Source organism: Lepisosteus oculatus, chromosome 4 (genome assembly GCF_040954835.1).
Source record: "Lepisosteus oculatus isolate fLepOcu1 chromosome 4, fLepOcu1.hap2, whole genome shotgun sequence".
Classification (NCBI taxonomy): Eukaryota; Metazoa; Chordata; class Actinopteri; order Semionotiformes; family Lepisosteidae; genus Lepisosteus; species Lepisosteus oculatus.
Genome location: NC_090699.1, coordinates 2,486,414 through 2,508,084, shown reverse-complemented (window position 1 = coordinate 2,508,084; position 21,671 = coordinate 2,486,414). Strand labels below are relative to the sequence as shown.

General features: G+C 48.1%; 1 protein-coding gene and 1 long non-coding RNA gene across 11 annotated transcripts in view; both read left to right on the top strand.

Annotated features, from left to right (window-relative positions):
* LOC138238273 (cytosolic sulfotransferase 3-like) overlaps positions 1-1,752 on the top strand; it is a 271,472-nt gene extending 269,720 nt beyond the window's left edge. For all 10 annotated transcript variants that reach the window (XM_069188401.1, XM_069188406.1, XM_069188404.1 and 7 more), the window contains one exon: positions 1,431-1,752. In XM_069188401.1, coding sequence (XP_069044502.1) covers positions 1,431-1,543 — 113 coding nt within the window. In that variant the 3' untranslated portion in view covers positions 1,544-1,752. The remainder of the gene's footprint in view (positions 1-1,430) is intronic.
* A 7,815-nt stretch (positions 1,753-9,567) lies between these two features.
* LOC138238269 (uncharacterized) lies at positions 9,568-16,985 on the top strand. Its single transcript, XR_011189337.1, has 2 exons — positions 9,568-9,658; positions 15,925-16,985. It is a non-coding gene; the product is annotated as an uncharacterized lncRNA (long non-coding RNA).
* Positions 16,986-21,671: the final 4,686 nt, after the last annotated feature.

Here is a 21,671-nt window from a genome sequence, read left to right as displayed (position 1 = left end):
GCTCACTGACTGTTCCTCAGGCTGGGACAGGAGATTACACACTGTATTATTATTATTGAGAGACGGGCTCACTGTCTGTTCCTCAGGCTGGGACAGGAGATCACACACTGTATTATTATTATTGAGAGACAGGCTCACTGTCTGTTCCTCAGGCTGGGACAGGAGATCACACACTATATTATTATTATTGAGAGACGGGCTCACTGTTCCTCAGGCTGGGACAGGAGATCACTCACTGTATTATTATTATTGAGAGACAGGCTAACTGTCTGTTCCTCAGGCTGTGACAGGAGATCACACACTGTATTATTATTATTGAGAGACAGGCTCACTGTCTGTTCCTCAGGCTGGGACAGGAGATCACACACTGTATTATTATTATTGAGAGACAGGCTCACTGTCTGTTCCTCAGGCTGGGACAGGAGATCACACACTGTATTATTATTATTGAGAGACGGGCTCACTGTCTGTTCCTCAGGCTGGGACAGGAGATCACACACTGTATTATTATTATTGAGAGACGGGCTCACTGTCTGTTCCTCAGGCTGGGACAGGAGATCACACACTGTATTATTATTATTGAGAGACGGGCTCACTGTCTGTTCCTCAGGCTGGGACACGAGATCACACACTGTATTATTATTATTATTGAGAGACAGGCTCACTGTCTGTTCCTCAGGCTGGGACAGGAGATTACACACTGTATTATTATTATTGAGAGACGGGCTCACTGTCTGTTCCTCAGGCTGGGACAGGAGATCACACACTGTATTATTATTATTGAGAGACAGGCTCACTGTCTGTTCCTCAGGCTGGGACAGGAGATCACACACTATATTATTATTATTGAGAGACGGGCTCACTGTTCCTCAGGCTGGGACAGGAGATCACACACTGTATTATTATTATTGAGAGACAGGCTCACTGTTCCTCAGGCTGGGACAGGAGATCACACACTGTATTATTATTATTGAGAGACAGGCTCACTGTTCCTCAGGCTGGGACAGGAGATCACACACTGTATTATTATTATTGAGAGACGGGCTCACTGTCTGTTCCTCAGGCTGGGACAGGAGATCACACACTGTATTATTATTATTGAGAGACGGGCTCACTGTCTGTTCCTCAGGCTGGGACAGGAGATCACACACTGTATTATTATTATTGAGAGACGGGCTCACTGTCTGTTCCTCAGGCTGGGACAGGAGATCACACACTGTATTATTATTATTGAGAGACGGGCTCACTGTTCCTCAGGCTGGGACAGGAGATCACACACTGTATTATTATTATTGAGAGACGGGCTCACTGTCTGTTCCTCAGGCTGGGACAGGAGATCACACACTGTATTATTATTATTGAGAGACAGGCTCACTGTCTGTTCCTCAGGCTGGGACAGGAGATCACAGTCTCTCTCTCCTCTCTCTCAGGGATGGTGGGAGACTGGAAGAATCACTTCACAGTCGCTCAGAGCGAGGCGTTCGATGAAGACTACCGGAGGAAGATGAAGGACAGCACACTGAGCTTCAGAATGGAGCTCTAGAGAGAGGAAGAGCGCTGGGGGACAGAGAGAGGAGTCAGACAGACACACGCCTGACTGTGATAGCTGTGACGAATCAAGCTCTAACACTGCATTAGAAACTGAAAGATTTTCTATGTCTGTATCCGATTCAGGAACTCTGATCATATTCGTACAGAGTTGTATGTGTACCAATAAAGACAGGTGATCAGAGTTGTATGTGTACCAATAAAGACAGGTGATCAGTTTTAACTGGCCGACCTGGAGGGGAGACTCCTGGGAGAGGGGTGAGTGGGGCCAGCAGGGGGCGCTCTCTCCCAGCTCCCAGCCCACTGGAGCCCAGCAGGGGGAGCCTGGCCAGTACCTGGAGGGGAGACTCCTGGGAAAGCTGAGGCTGCTGCTGGAAGAGGTGTTAGTGGGGCCAGCAGGGGGCGCTCTCACCCTGCGGTCTGTGTGGGTCCTGATGCCCCAGTATAGTGACGGGGACACTACACTGTAAACAGGCGCTGTCCTTCGGATGAGACGTAAAACCGAGGTCCTGACTCTCTGTGGTCATGAACAATCCCAGGGTGTCTCTCGAGAAGAGTAGGGGTGTCACCCCAGTGTCCTGGACAAATTCCCCCCTGGTCTTTACCCATCATGGCCTCCTAATAACCCCCCTCTCTGAACTGGCTCCATCCCTCTGCTCTCCTCCCCACTGAGAGCTGGTGTGTGGTGAGTGTACTGGAGCATCATCCAGGTGGGGGGACACACTGGTGGGGGTGGAGGGGATCCCCCTGACCTGTAAAGCGCTTTGAGTGGAGGGTCCAGAAAAGCACTATAGAAGTGTAAGCAATTAATTAATTAATTAATAAGATTTAAATCCGTTCTGGACAGCAGGGTAATTGCTCGGGGGAAAAGCGCACCTTACCGACTTACATTAATTAATAATTAATTAATGTAAGTCGGTAAGGTGCGCTTTTCCCCAGAGCAATTACCCTGCCGTCCAGAACGGAGTTAAATCACCCCCCTGCGTGTTCCTCACTATCGTCACCACTAATCGGAGGCCGGTCATCGGTGAGGACTTCTGTGTGGCTCTGCAAGAGCTCCGAGATGTGGTTTAAAAAAAAAAATCGGCAGCATTTAATTCTCCGGGGCGTCTCCGGCGCGAGAACAAGGGTTTGTTGAACCCACCCGAAGCCAAACGCAGCTGTCCAAAATCATCCGCCCCGCCGACTGGGGGTCCCTCCAATACGCCCTGGACTCCCTGTGGACAGCGCCTGCAGCCTGTACATACGAGCTCTTCTGTCAAGATGAACAGAACGAAGTTCATCATGGCGCTCTGTCGCGCTGACAATTCTGATAAGACCTGTAATAACTGCGTACACGCCCCAGGGAAACGAAGGGGTCTCTATTCGCGCCGCCGCCAACCTTCATCACAACCTTCATCGCAACCGGTTCTCGGTCTTCAGAGTTACTGCCGTCCGGTTCTGCTGCAGCACCCCTGACCGCTCAGTTCTCTACCGCCAACGCATGCTCAGGTCGAGCACCCGAGGCCTCCCTCTGGGTCTCTGACGTCTCAACAGACACGCGGCTGCCGGTTCGATTCTTTTATTAACGCCCCAACGCTCGAGGTCGGTCTTTTCACCCGCTCGGTGAGCGATCACTGGGGATCTCCACCAGTGCACCACGAATCAGCGTAGCCAGCTCGTGAAGTCCTGATTTTACTGCGGGATCCTCTGTGGAGATGATGTCCAAGAGGCTGGCGGTGAAAGACTGGACCGCTTGAGGGAACAAGAAGCGGACACTTGCGAAGACTGCTCTCTGGTTCTCTAGAACTCGCCTCTTCTGCTCCGCAGTAGTGCACAGCCTGGACATTAACTGTAAGAAGTGCTGCAGTGAGTCCAGCACCCCCCACGAACCCAAGTGTCCAGTGGCGCCGTGATCCCTCTGCGGAGGCCTGGCGCGTGTGGCTCCGGTCAGCCTCCGAGGGGCCGTCCTCGACGCCCCCCCCGCCCGGGGGCCCGGCGCCGCCGCCACACTCTTCTCCCCGCCCGCCGATGCAGCTGCAGTGCGAATCCAAAGAAGAGACTTTTTTAGCACCGCGCCCAGGCGCCATCTCTCACAACCAGAACACGCCACCTCTCACAATCACAACCAGAACACGCCATCTCCCACAACCAGAACACGCCGCCTCTCACAACCAGAACACGCCGCCTCTCACAACCAGAACACGCCATCTCCCACAACCAGAACACGCCATCTCTCACAACCAGAACACGCCATCTCTCACAACCAGAACACGCCATCTCCCACAACCAGAACACGCCATCTCTCACAACCAGAACACGCCGCCTCTCACAACCAGAACACGCCATCTCCCACAACCAGAACACGCCATCTCTCACAACCAGAACACGCCATCTCTCACAACCAGAACACGCCGCCTCTCACAACCAGAACACGCCATCTCTCACAACCAGAACACGCCATCTCTCACAACCAGAACACGCCGCCTCTCACAACCAGAACACGCCGCCTCTCACAACCAGAACACGCCGCCTCTCACAATCACAACCAGAACACGCCACCTCTCACAACCAGAACACGCCACCTCTCACAACCAGAACACGCCACCTCTCACAACCAGAACACGCCGCCTCTCACAACCAGAACACGCCACCTCTCACAACCAGAACACGCCACCTCTCACAACCAGAACACGCCATCTCTCACAACCAGAACACGCCGCCTCTCACAACCAGAACACGCCACCTCTCACAACCAGAACACGCCGCCTCCCACAACCAGAACGCGCCACCTCTCACAACCAGAACGCGCCATCTCCCACAACCAGAACACGCCACCTCCCACAACCAGAACACGCCGCCTCTCACAACCAGAACGCGCCATCTCTCACAACCAGAACGCGCCATCTCCCGCAACCAGAACGCGCCATCTCTCACAACCAGAACACGCCGCGTCTCACAACCAGAACACGCCATCTCCCGCAACCAGAACACGCCATCTCCCGCAACCAGAACACGGCGCCTCCCGCAACCAGAACACGCCGCCTCTCGCACACGCCATCTCCCACAACCAGAACACGCCATCTCTCACAACCAGAACACGCCATCTCTCACAACCAGAACACGCCATCTCTCACAACCAGAACACGCCGCCTCTCACAACCAGAACACGCCGCCTCTCACAACCAGAACACGCCGCCTCCCACAACCAGAACACGCCATCTCCCACAACCAGAACACGCCACCTCTCACAACCAGAACACGCCACCTCCCACAACCAGAACGCGCCATCTCTCACAACCAGAACGCGCCACCTCTCACAACCAGAACGCGCCATCTCTCACAACCAGAACACGCCGCCTCTCACAACCAGAACACGCCACCTCTCACAACCAGAACACGCCGCCTCCCACAACCAGAACACGCCGCCTCCCACAACCAGAACGCGCCATCTCCCACAACCAGAACACGCCACCTCCCACAACCAGAACACGCCGCCTCTCACAACCAGAACACGCCATCTCTCGCAACCAGAACGCGCCATCTCCCGCAACCAGAACGCGCCATCTCCCGCAACCAGAACACGGCGCCTCCCGCAACCAGAACACGCCGCCTCCCGCAACCAGAACACGCCGCCTCTCGCACACGCCATCTCCCACAACCAGAACACGCCATCTCCCACAACCAGAACACGCCATCTCTCACAACCAGAACACGCCGCCTCTCACAACCAGAACACGCCGCCTCTCACAACCAGAACACGCCGCCTCCCACAACCAGAACACGCCATCTCCCACAACCAGAACACGCCATCTCTCACAACCAGAACACGCCATCTCTCACAACCAGAACACGCCACCTCCCACAACCAGAACACGCCGCCTCTCACAACCAGAACACGCCATCTCTCACAACCAGAACACGCCACCTCCCACAACCAGAACACGCCACCTCTCACAACCAGAACACGCCACCTCTCACAATCACAACCAGAACACGCCGCCTCCCACAACCAGAACACGCCGCCTCTCACAACCAGAACACGCCGCCTCTCACAACCAGAACACGCCACCTCTCACAATCACAACCAGAACACGCCATCTCTCACAACCAGAACACGCCGCCTCTCACAACCAGAACACGCCGCCTCTCACAACCAGAACACGCCATCTCTCACAACCAGAACACGCCACCTCTCACAACCAGAACACGCCACCTCTCACAACCAGAACACGCCACCTCTCACAATCACAACCAGGACACGCCGCCTCTCACAACCAGAACACGCCATCTCTCACAACCAGAACACGCCGCCTCTCACAACCAGAACACGCCGCCTCTCACAACCAGAACACGCCATCTCTCACAACCAGAACACGCCATCTCTCACAACCAGAACACGCCACCTCTCACAACCAGAACACGCCACCTCTCACAACCAGAACACGCCACCTCTCACAATCACAACCAGGACACGCCGCCTCTCACAACCAGAACACGCCATCTCTCACAACCAGAACACGCCGCCTCTCACAACCAGAACACGCCGCCTCTCACAACCAGAACACACCATCTCTCACAACCAGAACACGCCACCTCTCACAACCAGAACACGCCACCTCTCACAATCACAACCAGGACACGCCGCCTCTCACAACCAGAACACGCCGCCTCCCACAACCAGAACACGCCATCTCCCACAACCAGAACACGCCACCTCTCACAACCAGAACACGCCACCTCCCACAACCAGAACACGCCATCTCTCACAACCAGAACGCGCCACCTCTCACAACCAGAACGCGCCATCTCTCACAACCAGAACACGCCACCTCTCACAACCAGAACACGCCGCCTCCCACAACCAGAACGCGCCGCCTCCCACAACCAGAACGCGCCATCTCCCACAACCAGAACACGCCACCTCCCACAACCAGAACACGCCGCCTCTCACAACCAGAACACGCCATCTCTCGCAACCAGAACGCGCCATCTCCCGCAACCAGAACGCGGCGCCTCCCGCAACCAGAACACGGCGCCTCCCGCAACCAGAACACGGCGCCTCCCGCAACCAGAACACGCCGCCTCTCGCACACGCCATCTCCCACAACCAGAACACGCCATCTCTCACAACCAGAACACGCCATCTCTCACAACCAGAACACGCCGCCTCTCACAACCAGAACACGCCGCCTCTCACAACCAGAACACGCCGCCTCCCACAACCAGAACACGCCATCTCCCACAACCAGAACACGCCATCTCTCACAACCAGAACACGCCATCTCTCACAACCAGAACACGCCACCTCCCACAACCAGAACACGCCGCCTCTCACAACCAGAACACGCCATCTCTCACAACCAGAACACGCCACCTCCCACAACCAGAACACGCCACCTCTCACAACCAGAACACGCCACCTCTCACAACCAGAACACGCCACCTCTCACAATCACAACCAGAACACGCCGCCTCCCACAACCAGAACACGCCGCCTCTCACAACCAGAACACGCCGCCTCTCACAACCAGAACACGCCACCTCTCACAATCACAACCAGAACACGCCATCTCTCACAACCAGAACACGCCGCCTCTCACAACCAGAACACGCCGCCTCTCACAACCAGAACACGCCATCTCTCACAACCAGAACACGCCACCTCTCACAACCAGAACACGCCACCTCTCACAACCAGAACACGCCACCTCTCACAATCACAACCAGAACACGCCGCCTCCCACAACCAGAACACGCCGCCTCTCACAACCAGAACACGCCGCCTCTCACAACCAGAACACGCCGCCTCCCACAACCAGAACACGCCACCTCTCACAACCAGAACACGCCACCTCTCACAACCAGAACACGCCACCTCTCACAATCACAACCAGAACACGCCGCCTCCCACAACCAGAACACGCCGCCTCTCACAACCAGAACACGCCGCCTCTCACAACCAGAACACGCCACCTCTCACAATCACAACCAGAACACGCCATCTCTCACAATCACAACCAGAACACGCCGCCTCTCACAACCAGAACACGCCGCCTCTCACAACCAGAACACGCCATCTCTCACAACCAGAACACGCCACCTCTCACAACCAGAACACGCCACCTCTCACAACCAGAACACGCCACCTCTCACAATCACAACCAGGACACGCCGCCTCTCACAACCAGAACACGCCATCTCTCACAACCAGAACACGCCGCCTCTCACAACCAGAACACGCCGCCTCTCACAACCAGAACACGCCGCCTCTCACAACCAGAACACGCCACCTCTCACAATCACAACCAGGACACGCCGCCTCTCACAACCAGAACACGCCATCTCTCACAACCAGAACACGCCGCCTCTCACAACCAGAACACGCCGCCTCTCACAACCAGAACACGCCGCCTCTCACAACCAGAACACGCCGCCTCTCACAACCAGAACACGCCGCCTCTCACAACCAGAACACACCATCTCTCACAACCAGAACACGCCACCTCTCACAACCAGAACACGCCACCTCTCACAATCACAACCAGGACACGCCGCCTCTCACAACCAGAACACGCCATCTCTCACAACCAGAACACGCCGCCTCTCACAACCAGAACACGCCGCCTCTCACAACCAGAACACGCCGCCTCTCACAACCAGAACACGCCACCTCCCGCAACCAGAACACGCCATCTCCCACAACCAGAACACGCCACCTCTCACAACCAGAACACGCCGCCTCTCACAACCAGAACACGCCGCCTCTCACAACCAGAACACGCCGCCTCTCACAACCAGAACACGCCATCTCTCACAACCAGAACACGCCACCTCTCACAATCACAACCAGAACACGCCATCTCTCACAACCAGAACACGCCGCCTCTCACAACCAGAACACGCCGCCTCTCACAACCAGAACACGCCATCTCTCACAACCAGAACACGCCACCTCTCACAATCACAACCAGAACACGCCATCTCTCACAACCAGAACACGCCATCTCTCACAACCAGAACACGCCGCCTCTCACAACCAGAACACGCCGCCTCTCACAACCAGAACACGCCGCCTCTCACAACCAGAACACGCCGCCTCTCACAACCAGAACACGCCATCTCTCACAACCAGAACACGCCACCTCTCACAACCAGAACACGCCGCTCACTGGGATCCAGAGAAAAATAAAAAGACTTTTCAGCACGCCAACCAATCTAAACGGGCGAAATCAGAAGATGACGTGAACTAGGATGAAAACGCCAGGCGCGTGGCGCTGCCTTACACAGAGGGTTGCGGGAGAATGCAACAAGCTACCCGGCCGTGTTGATGTGGTACGCACTGGTTTCCTTCAGGAGGGTGATGGCGCTACTGGGACAGGCGGTGGGGTTAACGGCATATGGACCAGTCGGTCTGAACTGTAAACGTGAGGTCTTAAAGGCTAAGCAGTTTTAAAAATAAGACTTTTTAACACCCCGGAACGTCAAAGTAGGAGAACTCGGCTCTTTCAGCGAGAGGACATCCTAACGGAAGAGGGCTCTGCCGCTTCCGGACGGCGCGGGACGGACACTGACCCCCGGGCGCCGATCTGACCCGTCTGGAGCTCGCCGTCCCGGTCGGTCCTGGTTTCGGGTTCGAAGGTTCGGGTTCTGCACGGGGGGTGGAAATGCCATTAGAGAGAGGCCTCAACACCCCCGCAAACTGCCCAAGAAATAGAAAACTCGCGTTCATTAGCTATAGACCCCTTTAAACGCGCGTGTTAAAAGACTGTGGCGCAGACAGTCCCGAACCGACACCGACACCGACACCGACACCTACCCCCCGGCGAGCTGGCGGGGACATCCGGCTGGGGCTCCGCGAGGCTTTGAGGGGGGGTCGTGAAGCACAAGCGAGGTCTTTTCAACGCGTGACGACCCGTTCCCTCGCCAGCGCCTGTGGGACAGACACACGCGTGTGTCGACGTGGGGAAGGCGGCCGGGGGCTTTGAGACGCACACGGCCGGAGAGGGGAACCGAGACACGGTCGGGGTGACTCACCGGCGTCGCCCGGCCCTGCGGGACCGGCCCTTTTCCCAGCTGTCGGACCCGCGGCCGGCGCTGCTGTTTTCCGTGCATCTGATGGGACACAGGGGTGAGTTTCCCGAAAACGATGAATCCTAGAGACTAACGAGCAACAATTTCGTGCGTTTCCCCAGACCCCTGTGAATCGATCCTTTAGCGAGCGAGTAGAGTCCTTCTGTGTGAACCCGCCCCTGAAGCCTCACAGGTCGATTGACAATCAATCGATTGACAATACTGTCATTATAGGGGGTCGGTTGTGGTCCTTCAGTGGGATAATAATAATAATAATAATAATAAACTTTATTTTATATAGCGCCTTTAAAGGTGGCTTCTCAAAGCGCTTTACAGGATGACAATAACAGTAAATAAGAAGACTACAACAATAAATAAGAAAAATTTCACAAGACAGGACACAATTATAATTACAGCAATACAACAATAACAATAGAGGAGACCGTGGAAGATGGTATTAAGAAGAGCAGAGGGGTGAAGAATGGAACCAGTTCAGTAAAGGCTCTTCTGAAGAAGAGGGTTTGAGTCTGGATTTGAAGGAGTTTAGAGAAGGTGACTCTCTAATATCCTTGGGAAAAGAGTTCCAGAGCTTGGGGGCATAGCAGGAGAAGGCCCTGTCGCCCATCCAATGTAGACGGGCTTGGGGGACAGTAAGGAGGGCAGAATTAGAAGAGCAGAGGTTGCGAGGTGGGGAGTAGGGCGATAAAAGTTCAGACAGGTATTGAGGTGCCAAGCCATGTAAAGCCTTGTAGGTGAGCATGAGGATTTTAAAGTCTACGCGGAATTTGACCGGAAGCCAGTGCAAGGACTCCAGGATAGGAGTAATGTGAACACTTGCACTAGACCTGGTCAGGATTCTGGCTGCTGCATTTTGGACATACTGCAGCTTGTTCAGAGTAGATTTAGATACACCAGGGAGCAGAGCATTGCAGTAGTCAATTCGGGAGAATACAAATATGTTGATCAGCTTTTCAGCCACAGTTAATGATAGCATAGGGCGTAGTCTAGCGAGATTTCTAAGGTGAAAAAAAGATGTTTTGACAGTATGCTGTACATGTGGGTCGAATGTTAAGCCAGAATCGAATATCACCCCAAGGTTTTTCAATTTTGATTGGAGCTCAAGTACAGAGCCATCTACAGACAGGGTTACAGGACTGGCTTTACGAAGTTGATGGGGGTACCAATAAGCATGAAATAAAGTTGTGAAAAGGAATATGAAGCAAACATGACTTCATCATTTAACAACCACTTAAGCGAAAGCGTATAGACAGGCACACAATGGGACCCTAATTGTTTCTAAGAGAAAAGAAAATCAAGGACCGTAAAAGAGAACCAAGTTGAGCCGTGTGGACAGTGTCCGATTCCTGCACCACGTCTTGGGTTTCAAGCCGGATTTTTTTGGCGATCTGCCATCGTTAAGAATCACAGCGGTTCATGAGAAAATACTGTTGTTGTTTTTGAACATAAAACGGCATTCGAATTTGAAATATCGTATCGACCGCGGGTTTGGGTACGGAATGGAGCAGGCGTGGGACTCAGGACTGGGGCTGAACAACACGGGTATTAACTCGAATCGGGAAGGTACACACACAGGGACAGGGGTTTCAGCGCTGCACCTACACTAACACACACACACACACGAAGGGAAGAGACTGTATCTCAGCCTCCCTCTCACTATACACAGTCCGGTCGTCCCCAGGTGCTGTTCTCAGCCCGCCCTGCGTGGCGTTACATTGTAATACATGTTCCATGTTTCACCTTCTTCATGGAATTTAAATACAATTTAAACCCCACCCCAAAAGTACTAAAAGAGGGAGTATTATTAAAACATTTGACTTATGAATAGGAAATTTACCCAAGATGACTAATAAATTAAAGATGTAGAAATAAATGTTCTTTTTTCAATTTTCCTCTTACATAGTACAACAAAATATTAAAAATCCTTACTATAAACTCTTAGTAGTCTATATTTCCAGAGGATGCCCCTGCCGTGAAGTGACTGTGCTCTGTCTGGCGATCTCTGGCGCTCAGGGTGGGCAGGAGGAGGCCAGTTTAAGAAGCACTTAGTGATGAACTAGAGGGTCGGGGAGCACGTAGATGACGGAGGATTTAACGTGCTACTTTAGTTACGATGGGTTTGGGGAAACACCCGTCAATTAACGGTCGATCGATCTTAAGAGCGAGTTTGCGATGTTCTTGGCGCTACGATGCTCTCGGGAAACTCACCCCGGGATGGATACGCGCAGTCACGGCCACATTCCTGAACAGCCCCCTTGTAATTCCATTGTAATAATTCAATATTGCATGATACACAAATATTATACAGCGTCTCGCATCTGTAGCGAGCAACACGGGTACAGGCGACAGGCACCGTGACGTTGTCATTTCTTCTCACGAGAAGCCAGATATACATACCTGAGGATGTAATAGCTCAGTCAGATTACGTAATGGCACATCTCCGAGATTTGAAATTGGCAGAGGTATTAGGCAGGGATGTCCAATATCTCCTTTTCTCTTTTTATTAGTAACTCAGACTTTGACTCTTCATATTAATAATAGCATTATGGAAGGCAGTAGTACCTTGGGAAGGGAAATTAGGATTTGTCAACTAGCAGACGATACCACTATTTTTCTTAAGAATAGCAAAGAGGTTTCTAAAGCAATTGAGGTTTTAAATGTGTTCTCATCAGTCTCAGGATTGTCTCTGAATATTGTCAAGTGTGAACTGTTTTCTCTGAAGGATTCTAATTTAGATGCAATAGTGAATATACCTGTGAAGAAAGTGGTTTGTTATCTGGGTATTATAGTCTGTAAAGACCAAGATGAAAGATGTAAATGGAATTTTACGCCTATTTTAGATAAAACTAAAAAAAGATTCCAGTCTCGGTTAATGAGGGACCTGTCGTTGGCAGGTGGGGTTCTACTGTCGAAAGCAGAGGGAATATCTCGCTTTGTGTACGCCTCGCTTTCACTGAATGTTCCTTTGCATCTTATTGATGAGTTTGACAAACTATTATACAACTTTATTTGGAAGAATAAACCTCATTATATTAGGAAACACCTTCTGAGTAAACCAAAAACCAAGGTGGCTTGAATGTTATAGACTTTTATATGTTTTTATTCCAAACATAATTTTTCAGAATGTTGGGAATCTTGACTTTTTGTTAAAATGTAACTTTGAGATAAAGAAAATCCCAGTTAAGTGATCTGATTTTCATAAGCAGGTACTATTATACTGGACTTTATTATACAAACACAACTTCTCACCACACACATATATTATATTTGGAATAATAAAGACATTAAGTTTAAAAATAAAAGTTTATTTTTACAGTTGGTTTAATAACAAAATGTATTTAGTGGCTCAACTGTTGAATGAAGATGGTAGATTGCTTACTTATCCTGAATTCCTGGAGAGATTTCAGTTCCCTGTTACTCCTAAGGAATATGCAATAGTTTTTGATGCCATTCCGGAAGGTGTAGTGTGCTTATTAAAAGCAAATCAAAGTGTTAATAGGACTGACCTCCTTTTGGGTCCTACAGCTGATTTATTCTTGGATGGCGTGGAAATAAAGGATAAGAAGTGTAACAATACTCATATTAGAAATCTCTGTAAACCCCATCTTATCCCTTCTTGTTTGTCTTTTTGGAATGCAGTGTTTGAAAATATAAACTGGAAGTTAGTTTGGACGATTCCTGATAGATTTTGTATTACAAATAAAGTTAAAGAGATATCGTTTAAAATCATTCATAAGTTTTATCCAGTGAAATTAGTACTCTTTAAATTTAAGCACGAGCAGGATGATCTGTGTTTTTTGTCGGGCGGAAAAGGAATCTTTGGTGCATTTATTTGTTAGGTGTAGGTTTGTGAAGTTATTTTGGATGGATTTACAGAGTTTTGTTTGCAGGCAGTTAAAGGTGTTTTTTAGATTGAAGGATTTTGACATTTTATTGTACTGTTTAGTAGAAAATTTGGAAAAAGAGCATTTATTTAAAGTCAATTTATTAATCACTCTTGGTAAATTTCACATCCATAAATCCAAATGGTCTAATAATACTCCCCTTTTTAGTTCTTTTGAGGTGGAGCTGAAACATTATTTAAATTCTATTAAAAATGTGAGAAATAATAAAGCACAGAAAAAAACATATGATATATGTAAAAAATATAATTTAATCATATAACTTACTTATTACCTCTGGCGGTGAACTGTTTATTTTTCTGTTTGTGTTTGTTCTCTTGTACCTAATTTGGCCCTCTGATTGTATTTGTATTTGTAAATTCTTTACACATTTAATAAAAAAATCTTTAAAGAAAAAAAAGATATACATACCCGAGGAATGTGGGAAGTCGTCAGAAAACCAGGCGTCTTCAGACTGTTCAGTGTGATCGGGGCGATCCATTCTGACCAGCTAGTCGAGAGACGGGGACCGCAGCCGGCAGCTCAGTGTTCTGATTCAGGACGTCACCGCCCCCGATAGACATCCTCCTCTGAGAAACACGCCCCCCTCTCCTCCCCGTAGCCTTTAATCTGAGGTGTCATGGGGTGGGCACGTGTTGGGCTGTAGAAATTATTTTAAGGAACATTTTCAGAAAACGTTTTAGAAAAGACCGCTATAATGTTCAAATCTATATTATTTTAAGACACACACCTGTATCTGCCTAAATTTCATAGCTGTTAAAACGTGGTGCAAATGTGGCCCGGTGTCTGTGATTGATTCAGCAGGAGACCTCTCTGAATATTATTAAGAACAATGTTTTTTTTTAATGAACGGTATCGCTATAAGAAAATGTATCCGTTCTTTATAGCGACGTGTTCACAAACCTTCCTTGACGTTTTGAGGGTTTTATTTTTCCGCAATGCGCAGTGAAGAACATTTTACATGTTGCGTAAAATACATGTGGTGATTACAAATGAGAAAACGTGACATTAATATAAACCTAAAATGTATATACCCAACAGCATTTAAAACCAAAGAAAAACTATGACTCCTACATCCGTCCGTTTCTTACCGCTGTAAATTGTACCCGCTTTGAATTTTAAACCTTTATGAACTTTCGCTATGAGGTCAATTTTAACACCCCTCCCCCAGGACTTCGGATGTCTAATTGATCGCCTGTGTTTGCCAGATAAAACCATAAATTGTCTCTGCATTCCAGAGCCTTGAACTGTCGCGACACCGACCCCCGGAGATCTCTATTACACGATTTTAAACTTTTAGACCAGTCCGTTAAAATATCAAGAACACCACCACATCATTTGTGTCACACTTTTGAAAAGCTGTCGCGAACGTGTTATTAAAAATAAGCTATCTGTGTCTTATTACATTATTTTAAAACTCTAAGACCAAGCCACGCGTGTTAAAGTTTTTTTCTGCGCAAACACAACGTTTGTTGCATGTTAATACTTCTAAAGGTTAAAGACTTTCAGGCGCACGGTGCGCGGAAATTCATTCCACACTTTTAAAAAAAGCTGTCGCGAACGTGTTATTAAAAATAAGCTAACTGTGTCTCATGACAGGATTTTATCACTTTACGGCCAATCCACGCGTGTCAAAAGAGTTTCTATGAAAAACATTTCTGCGCAAACACAGCTTTTGTGTTTGTGTTGTGTGTTAATACTTTTGAAGTTTAAAGACTTGAAATACTTCTCGCTCTCGATAAGACGCATGTGTCGTTCTGAAACACCACAACCTACAACAGCCCTGAAACGTCTCAGCCTGTGTTTGGGTTCTGTCCCAGGGGAACAATGTTCTGGACTAAGCTGCAGACTTCTATTAAAAAAGAGGCCAATACTGATATTTGTTTTGATGAAAAAGATGTTATGTCCAGTTTCAGCCCCATCGATAATAATATTACAATTTCGTTTGTAATAAATGTAATGATTACAAGGGCACGTTATTATATGCACACAATGACGTGGTCTGGGAAGAGCCCTTTGTCTGAGCATTTTAAACTGGAAGTGAGGGGGGTATTTGCAGACTATTTCGAAGTGTAAACAGCGGTGCGGACATTCAGTTTATGTCATTCGTGTCATCGTTTCTCCTAACTTGAATTGACGTGGTCATATGTACCCCTGACGGTCTTTTTGTCTCGAATTGTTATATGTATTCTTCTTCCTGCACCATTTCACCAACTTCCACCCATCCCTCAAATATACGGTTAACATATCTTCCACCACTCTTCCGGTTCTAGACATCCACTTGTCTATCAACTACCTCCGACTGTCCACTTCAGTTTATTACAAACCCACGGACTCACACAGCTACCTCCTGTCCAGCTCATTTCACCCCAACCACACTAAAAACTCTCTTCCCTTTTCACAGTTCCTTAGGTCACGACGATCATGCAGCGACGACATCGACTTCGAGAACCAAGCCCTCGAAATGTGCTCCTTTTCCATCAACAGAGGATACCCCAGCAGTGTGATTGACAGGGCCCTTGCCCGAGCCAAAAACACCCCCCGGACCATCAACCCGATCAGGAACTCCCGCCGTAACAACCGCATTCCCTTGGTGCTTCCTTACCACCCTAACACACTTCCTATCCCCAGGATAGGACCATTAACCACAACTTTTCCATCCTACAGGATGATCCCTCCATTGGGGCCCTCTTTTCTGATCGCCCTATCATCTCATATCGCCGACCACCTAATCTGCGTAACCTCCTTGTTCACAGCTCCCTTGACCGCCCTCAACAACCATCCACACCAGGCACTTTCCCTTGCAACAGAGCTCGCTGTATCACCTGCAAGTACACATCCACCACCACACTCATTCAAGGCCCCTCAGGACAATTCCGCATCACCCAGAGGGCATCTTGTACCTCCAGCAGCCTTATTCACTGGATCTCTCGCAGTAAATGCCCAGCCATCTACATTGGAGAAACAGGAAGGAGACTCGGAGACCGCTTCAGAGAACACGTCAGGGCTGTGAAGATTAAAGATCTCTCCAAGCCCATTGTTTCTCATTTCACCTCTGACGGCCACGACCACTCTAATCTCTCCGTCTGTGTTCTCAAAGACGGTTTTCCCAACTCATACATCAGAAAGACCACCGAAACCAAAATTATTCTGCAGTTAGGATCACACATTCTCCCTTCTCTTAACGACAGATTACTGTTCTTTTAAATTTTCTCCATTCATTGGAAGTTTCATTTCACACCTCTCTGCACCCATTCTGACTTCACACCTCTTGATTGGCCTCTCTTTCTGTCCCCTGCTCCCGACTCTCACTCCTCCTCCCTCCCAACCTTTGTTCTCCTGCTACTTTACCTTTGCCTACTGCCCTGTCTCTCTCACACCTGAAGAAGACTCCACGGCTGAAACGTTGTGTTCTCCTTCTTCTTTTTTTCAGCATGGAATAAACCTACTACTTGTCCCTTTGTACTCTTGTTTGTGTTGTCATTTGTGTTCTTTTGTGAAGCATCAATAAAAATAAATAAATAAAACGCCACAGCCCATTGAAAAAATGTCTGGAGTTGTGTAGCGTGGTTACACCATCTGCTCGTGCTCTGAAACGCCCCGGCTCGACACTGCACTGTGAAACAAATCCCGCAGAAGTTACGGTACAAAACTGGCAGCTGTGGTTGCCAGAAAACAGTACTTGTGTAAAAGACATTTTGTGAATTTAACAAGACACCCCGAACTGTTCTGAAAAGCAAATACACTTTTTATTTAAATACCACAAGCATAGTAAATACACACTTGGGACAACAACATTCTTCTCCTTAAAACAGCAGTAAAAGAATGTCCTCTATGTTGGCCTCAAATTGCAGAACGAGCATTTGGAATAATTACAATCTTGACCAGAATGCAACACATTCAATACCCTGAACAAGACAGCACACCAATCTCCTAACGGAGTGGATTCATCATGAACCAAATGCTTGGAAAGCATAAACATACAGCTTTTTACAATCTCAGATGCACAAAACGAAACTTCCTGTAGGAACACTTAAATGTATAAATTGAAAGGACATGAAAAGCATAACCATATGACCATTATCTTTCATAGATATAAACATAAAATACAATTTAAAAAAATGCTGATAATTTACTCCATTCAAGATGTACAAATCCTTCTTTCTTCATCGGAAGAGAAATTAACATTTTTTTAGGACTAATCTCCAACCTCCAATGCAAGTGAATGGCCATCAGTTTGTAATCATCCAAAAGGCTCCTCTAGGCAGTATCAAAATAATCCACACAGGTCCAGTCGAGCAGTGAACGTCTTCTAACATGAATCAATACATTTGTGTGAGAAATAAAATTACTCAAACTTTATTACCTAGAAATGTGCTCAATGAAAACACTGATGTCTCACGTCTTCGACTGGCTGGTGTGATTAAGTAGGATTCAGCTACTGACGTTTTCCCTGTTTGTCTTTGTTTCACACATCACTCCAGAAGACGCTCATTGGTGGGCTGAAATGTGGATAACTGTGGGGATTATTTTGATACTGCCTAAAGGAGCCTTTTGGACGGTCCAAATCTGATGCCCATTCACTTGCACTGGAGGTGCGAGATCATTCGCTGATAGCTGATGTGTGGTGAGCGTTCTGGCGCACTATGGCTGCCGTCGCATCATCCAGGTGGGGCTGCACACTGGTGGTGGTGGAGGGGAGTCCCCATTACCTGTAAAGCGCTTTGAGTGGAGTGTCCAGAAAAGCGCTATATAAGTGTAAGCAATTATTATTATTATTATTATTATTATTCCTGAAAAACTGTTCATTTTTGTTCTGATGAAGAAAGAAAGTCGTGTATATCCTGGATGGCCTGTGGGTGAGTAAATCATCAGTCATTTAAATAGGAGTGAACTACTCTTTTAACACACTCTAGAAATTCCTTCTTTTTCCAACAGAAGGGTAAACAAGGAAATCCAAGATTTTTTTTTTTTGTAGAGACAGTGTAAAAACATCTAAATATTAATGAAAAGTGAGATTTTATTTTAGGTACACACTATGTTTTGTTGGCTGCTCAAAATCATGCTGCTGGTATAGTACCACACGCACCATAAGTACAAAACAGTATTTAAGCCCAAAAATAGCTTTCTAAAAAATCCAGATAACACAAAGTTGTAAAGCATTATCAGTGCCAATGTGATCTTCAGACATCTGTCAAAAAAGGTTTTGTCCGGCCTTAATCTGCTCTCCATTCCTGATCAGCAAGGTCAGCTATGAGTGTAATGACTCAGGGGTTCACTGGGAGCTGTTTTTTTTCCTTGATTCAACGTTGGTGCCCTTCTCTGGGTCAATGCTGAAGAAGCACCTTAAAAAGAGAATTTAATGACTGAATTTGTTGCTCACAAATCTACACTGATGGAAGGGTTAGTTCACCCAAAAATGAAAATTCTGTCATTTACTCACCCTCAAGTTGTTCCAAACCTGTATGAGTTTCTTTCTTCTGTTGAACATAAAAGACATTTCAAAGAATGTGGGTAACCAAACCGTTACTGGTGCCCATTGGAAAATGTCTGGTTACCCATATTTTTCAAAATATCTTCTTTTGTGTTCAGCAGAAGAGATTCATACAGGTTTGGAACCACTTGAGGGTGTTGTAACAGAAGGAATGAGGTTCTTGATCCCGAGATGAAGTGAAACAGATGAGTTTATTGCATGCAAGGAACAATAAAGCCGAAGTCTTGTTTCCCGCAAGAAACGACAAAACCGAAGTATTGTTCAACGTACTGGTACCAACTTTTGGGTTATATAGTGTCTTCTTCTCCGTTTCTGACGTCACTCGGTCTGATGGTAAAGAGGGGGTTCATGGTATTTGGCCAGTTTACGATGTTCTGGACAAATGGTCAGTTTAAGATTACACCCAGGGGGGTTCCTAGCTGGCATCTGCAGTCCTTATCAGTGAACCCCCTTTCCTGCCATAAACCCCAGCTTGTGACTTAGAAGTCTAAACCCCCTACAGAAAGGATTAAATTCAAACCCCCGTCTTCACATCTTTCTTCAAGGGTGAGTAAATAATGACAGAATTTTCATTTTTGGGTGAACTATACCTTTAACCACAACAAACCTTTTGTGTACCACTGTAAAGGAAGTCAACTATTAGTCAACTTTTATGGAAATCAGCATTGCAACATTCTTTAAAATATATCGTTTGTGATCTGCAGAAGTCAGTCAGAATGGATTTCGAATGTCACTATTTTCTCACCATCTAGTCAATGTTCCATTTTTGGGTGAACATCTAAACAATTTCTGTAACACTTTACAATAAGGTATCATTTGTTAACATTAGTTAACTACTTTAGTTAAAGAACAGACAGTGAGCCCGTCTCTCAATAATAATAATACAGTGTGTGATCTCCTGTCCCAGCCTGAGGAACAGACAGTGAGCCTGTCTCTCAATAATAATAATACAGTGTGTGATCTCCTGTCCCAGCCTGAGGAACAGACAGTGAACCTGTCTCTCAATAATAATAATACAGTGTGTGATCTCCTGTCCCAGCCTGAGGAACAGACAGTGAGCCCATCTCTCAATAATAATAATACAGTGTGTGATCTCCTGTCCCAGCCTGAGGAACAGACAGTGAGCCCGTCTCTCAATAATAATAATACAGTGTGTGATCTCCTGTCCCAGCCTGAGGAACAGACAGTGAGCCTGTCTCTCAATAATAATAATACAGTGTGTGATCTCCTGTCCCAGCCTGAGGAACAGACAGTGAGCCTGTCTCTCAATAATAATAATACAGTGTGTGATCTCCTGTCCCAGCCTGAGGAACAGACAGTGAGCCTGTCTCTCAATAATAATAATACAGTGTGTGATCTCCTGTCCCAGCCTGAGGAACAGACAGTGAGCCTTTCTCTCAATAATAATAATAATAATAATAATAATAATAATAATAATAATAATAATAATAATAATAATAATAATAATAATAATGTCTGCTCCTCAGACTGGGACAGGAGATCACACACTGTATTATTATGGCCAGCAGCCATATCACCCTGCAACTCACAACTGGTAACCCACTGAAGCTCAGCAGGTGGGAGCCTGGTCAGTACCTGGAGGGGAGACTCCTGGGAAAAACTAAGGCTGCTGCTGGAAGAGGTGTTAGTGGGGCCAGCAGGGGGCGATCACCCTGCGCTCTGTGTGGGTCCTAATGCCCCAGTATAGTGACGGGGACACTATACTGTAAACAGGCACCATCCTTCAGATGAGACGTAAAACCGAGGTCCTGACTCTCTGTGGTTATTAAAAATCCCAGGGCATTTAGTTAGATTAGTTCTGAACTGGGATTAGTGTTAGTGTTAAAATTACTGTCCTGCGGCTATAGGGCTTCAGAAACAAGACACAACAGTCCAATGCCAAACTTCAGCACTAGGTGGCAGCACGGCGCTATTGTACAAAGTTCACTGCTTTCGCCGCTGTGTGAGTGTAGGAGGACCGCTGTGTCAGTGTATGGGGACCGCTGTGTGAGTGTAGGAGGACCGCTGTGTCAGTGTATGGGGACCGCTGTGTGAGTGTAGGAGGACCGCTGTGTGAGTGTATGGGGACCGCTGTGTCAGTGTATGGGGACCGCTGTGTGAGTGCGTGAGGACCGCTGTGTGAGTGTATGGGGTATGTGAGTGTATGGGGACCGCTGTGTGAGTATATGAGGACCGCTGTGTGTGTGTAGGGGGACCGCTGTGTGTGTGTATGAGGACCGCTGTGTCAGTGTATGGGGACCGCTGTGTGTCAGTGTATGGGGACCGCTGTGTCAGTGTATGAGGACCGCTGTGTGAGTATATGAGGACCGCTGTGTGAGTGTAGGAGGACCGCTGTGTGTCAGTGTATGAGGACCGCTGTGTCAGTGTATGAGGACCGCTGTGTGAGTATATGAGGACCGCTGTGTGAGTGTAGGAGGACCGCTGTGTCAGTGTATGAGGACCGCTGTGTGTGTGTATGAGGACCGCTGTGTGAGTGTAGGAGGACCGCTGTGTGTCAGTGTATGAGGACCGCTGTGTGAGTGTAGGGGGACCGCTGTGTGAGTGTATGGGGACCGCTGTGTGAGTGTATGAGGACCGCTGTGTGTGTGTATGAGGACCGCTGTGTGAGTGTATGGGGACCACTGTGTGTGTGTATG